At 34.1% G+C, this 2781-nt stretch overlaps 1 protein-coding gene across 3 annotated transcripts; it reads right to left on the bottom strand.

The window, feature by feature from the left end:
* Nucleotides 1-35: 35 nt before the first annotated feature.
* On the bottom strand, nt 36-1773 carry LOC111396526. Of its 3 annotated transcripts, XM_023022954.1 has the most exons (3): nt 1127-1770; nt 974-1020; nt 36-735 (listed from the first exon to the last, which is right to left on the bottom strand). In XM_023022954.1, exons 1-3 carry the CDS (start codon nt 1350-1352, stop codon nt 685-687), a joined length of 324 nt encoding a protein of 107 aa, XP_022878722.1. In that variant the 5' UTR covers nt 1353-1770; the 3' UTR covers nt 36-684. The 3 variants fall into 3 exon arrangements, with proteins under 3 accessions (XP_022878722.1, XP_022878711.1, XP_022878719.1); XM_023022943.1 differs by lacking the exon at nt 974-1020 and having other exon boundaries at nt 1127-1773; XM_023022951.1 differs by lacking the exon at nt 36-735 and having other exon boundaries at nt 803-1020.
* Between the last annotated feature and the right edge of the window lie 1008 nt (nt 1774-2781).

Raw genomic sequence — 2781 nt, 5'->3', positions numbered from 1 at the left:
TTCGTTTTCGAAAACGGGAAAGAGAACACGTTTTCACCGTTTTGAAAAATCGAAAACAGAAAACGGCCCGAAAACGGGAAAGAGAACAGGGCCTAATTTTTTCTTGGCATTCAGTGCACTGGTGATTGCTCGACGCCACCATTGAGAGGTGTATCGACTAGGAATAGATTTGGTTGATGTAACGAATGCAAATAATATGGAGATGAAACATTTGTAAGGGATTTTTGGGCATCCAAAATTGGAGTTGCTTCGGCCATGGCAGGAGCAGTTATGGCGTTTGAAAACATAACGCTCTAATACCATGATAAATTCTAGAGTTTGATATGGAATGAATAAACTTTTCACTAATTAATTGAAGAATACAAACATGTATTTATATACAATGGAAGACATACCTATGTTTGGTAAATAACTAATCTAGGAAAGGAAATAATTTCAATATTTGAAACATAGTACGAAAATCCCTGTGATTATATTCAATAGGTATTCATGATGGATGATCAAAGTAACGATCAGTTTGTCTCACAAAAATGACTTCCATTGAGATGAAAAATAAACTACCATTGAGATGAAAAATAAACTAAGTCAGAATAAACTAAAAAATAATCACGAGCAAAAGAAACCAAGTTACAAAAATATGTGAAAAATGTTTTTTTTTCTTCTTGTTTAATCCTTGGGATATATTTAGTAATATACCTTGAGCTCCCTCCAGATCCACTTTGCACCCGGCAATCCCTGTGGTTCACTCACACACACACACACACCAAAAAAAAACCCCCCCCCCCCCCCACACACCAAAAAAAAAAAAAAACAAAACACAAAAAACAAAAAAAAACAAAGAACCAGATCCACCTCAAACACATATAGCATTTTAAATTTCTGAAAAAATAAAAATAAATAAATTCAAAAACGATGCCCATCAAATCAATTCCACAAGAACCTGCGTACATAGACTATGAGTGTGAAATTTTACCATAGAAAATTTTGATTCTCCTGTTGGGTTTTGGTAGATGGGGCGATCTGAGGAGAAGGAATATAAGCCAATACTATTTTTTTACATTTTGAATGCTGGAATTGTAATCTAGAATTAAAAGGAAATCTATTTATTCCCTAACCCTATATTCACCTTTAGTGCTGGAGGAGGCTACGTAAGAACCGTCACTTGAATTCCTTCTTCCATTTTCAACATTTTGTTCTCTTGGCAAACTCAATGATTGTTCATCAAAATCCAATGATATCGAAATGGAACTGAAGCTTGTGCTTCTGGAATCGGCAAGGGCCACTTCCCTATCCTGCTCTCGCCGCAGCACAGCTCCCACCAACCTCTCCCAGTTGTCGTAATTCCTAGACATCTCTGTTTCAGCTTCAACAACTTCAAATACACACAAAGTACAACTATGGGGGGCAACCCCAGCCAAGTTGGTCGGGCAGTCGGACTAGCAATCGTGAGGTTGCTAGTTCGATTCCCGTTAGAGCTGCCTGTTGGCCTTCTTGGTTTGAGCAGGTCAGCTATGAGTAACCTAGGCTGGTTTACCTCCTCGTGGTCCTTTGCCGGCTAGGATCACAAGACGGGGTTTACCTAGTACGCACCTTTGGGTAGCGGCTGCAGGTCCCCTTGTTAAAAAAAAAAAAAAAGAAAAGGACAACTATGGATCTTTATTGCCTGTGCACATGCAAAATTTATAAAAGTGCAGACACATTTTTCACATTCCAAACACGGAACAAGAAGAATCTTTTCGTAATCTTTTGGTTTATATAGTTCCGGAAAACAAATTATAAACGCTGTGGTGCAGCACACAATATACAGCTTAGACAGACAATTTCCCAGAAACCACGCCCACAATTTCTTATTTGAAAGTAAAAGTAAGATATGTTGGGTTTATGACCCAAATTAGGAAAAAAAATTGTTTCTTCATTTTCACGTGGAGAAATTTGTTTTCTTAGTTTCCCGTGATTTTATTGGAAATATATTATTTCCTTATTTAACATTATTTTCATTTTTATGGTATGATATGTACCTATAAATAGTGACATCTTCTTTCATTTTAGTTCAAGCAAAAATTCCTATGTTGTAATTTTCTCACCATATTGTTATAATAAAACATTGTTTCCTCCGCTTAAAATCTCTTTGATTTCTTTACTTTAAATATTGTTTAATCTTTACTTTAAATATTGTTTAAATATTGTCATTAATCTCAATCATTGCATCACCTTTGGGATCAACAAGATATTAGTGTGGAGAAATCAATATATATTCTTTGTCTTGATACTAATAGAACAATATAGTTGATGTATGAGTAAATAATAAATTAGAGCGTCTTAGTCTGGACAAGCGATACAAAGAAATTTCAAAGTCATTTTCACGTGAAATAAAATTTCTTTGTGTTAATCTCTTCATTTGATAAAAAGTAAAAAACCATCTCAATTACAAATCAAATTTTCTCGTTTAAGCCACTAAAATGAGAATATTTTCATAATCTTGGATTATATCGTTCCATAACTAAAAATATATCCAGCACTCAATTTACAGCTTAGAAAAACAATATGGCTATGTCCGACCTCCATTTTTTGTATTAAATAATTAAAAAAAAATGAATATGGTTTTGTAATAGTGAATGTTTGAAAATGTTGTTAAAAAGTAGGAAAATATTTTTGGTTTACATGCAAATTATTTTATTGAAAGATTGTTTGGATGACTGTTTTGAAAAAAAAAAAAAAGTAAATTATATATCCTAATTCTCTCTCTCTCTCTCCCCCCTCCCTCTCTCTCTCCTATATATA

This window comes from Olea europaea, chromosome 1 (assembly GCF_002742605.1).
Source record: "Olea europaea var. sylvestris chromosome 1, O_europaea_v1, whole genome shotgun sequence".
Lineage (NCBI taxonomy): Eukaryota > Viridiplantae > Streptophyta > Magnoliopsida > Lamiales > Oleaceae > Olea > Olea europaea.
This window is presented reverse-complemented; position numbering and strand designations above follow the sequence as displayed.

Excerpts from the sequence above, each read along its gene's own strand:
- LOC111396526 (XM_023022943.1), bottom strand. The coding sequence starts at position 1,352 with ATGTCTAGGAATTACGACAACTGGGAGAGGTTGGTGGGAGCTGTGCTG. Across the intron at positions 736-1,126 it reads AGCCTCCTCCAGCACTAAAG|GGATTGCCGGGTGCAAAGTG; the intron begins GTGAATATAGGG and ends AGTGAACCACAG.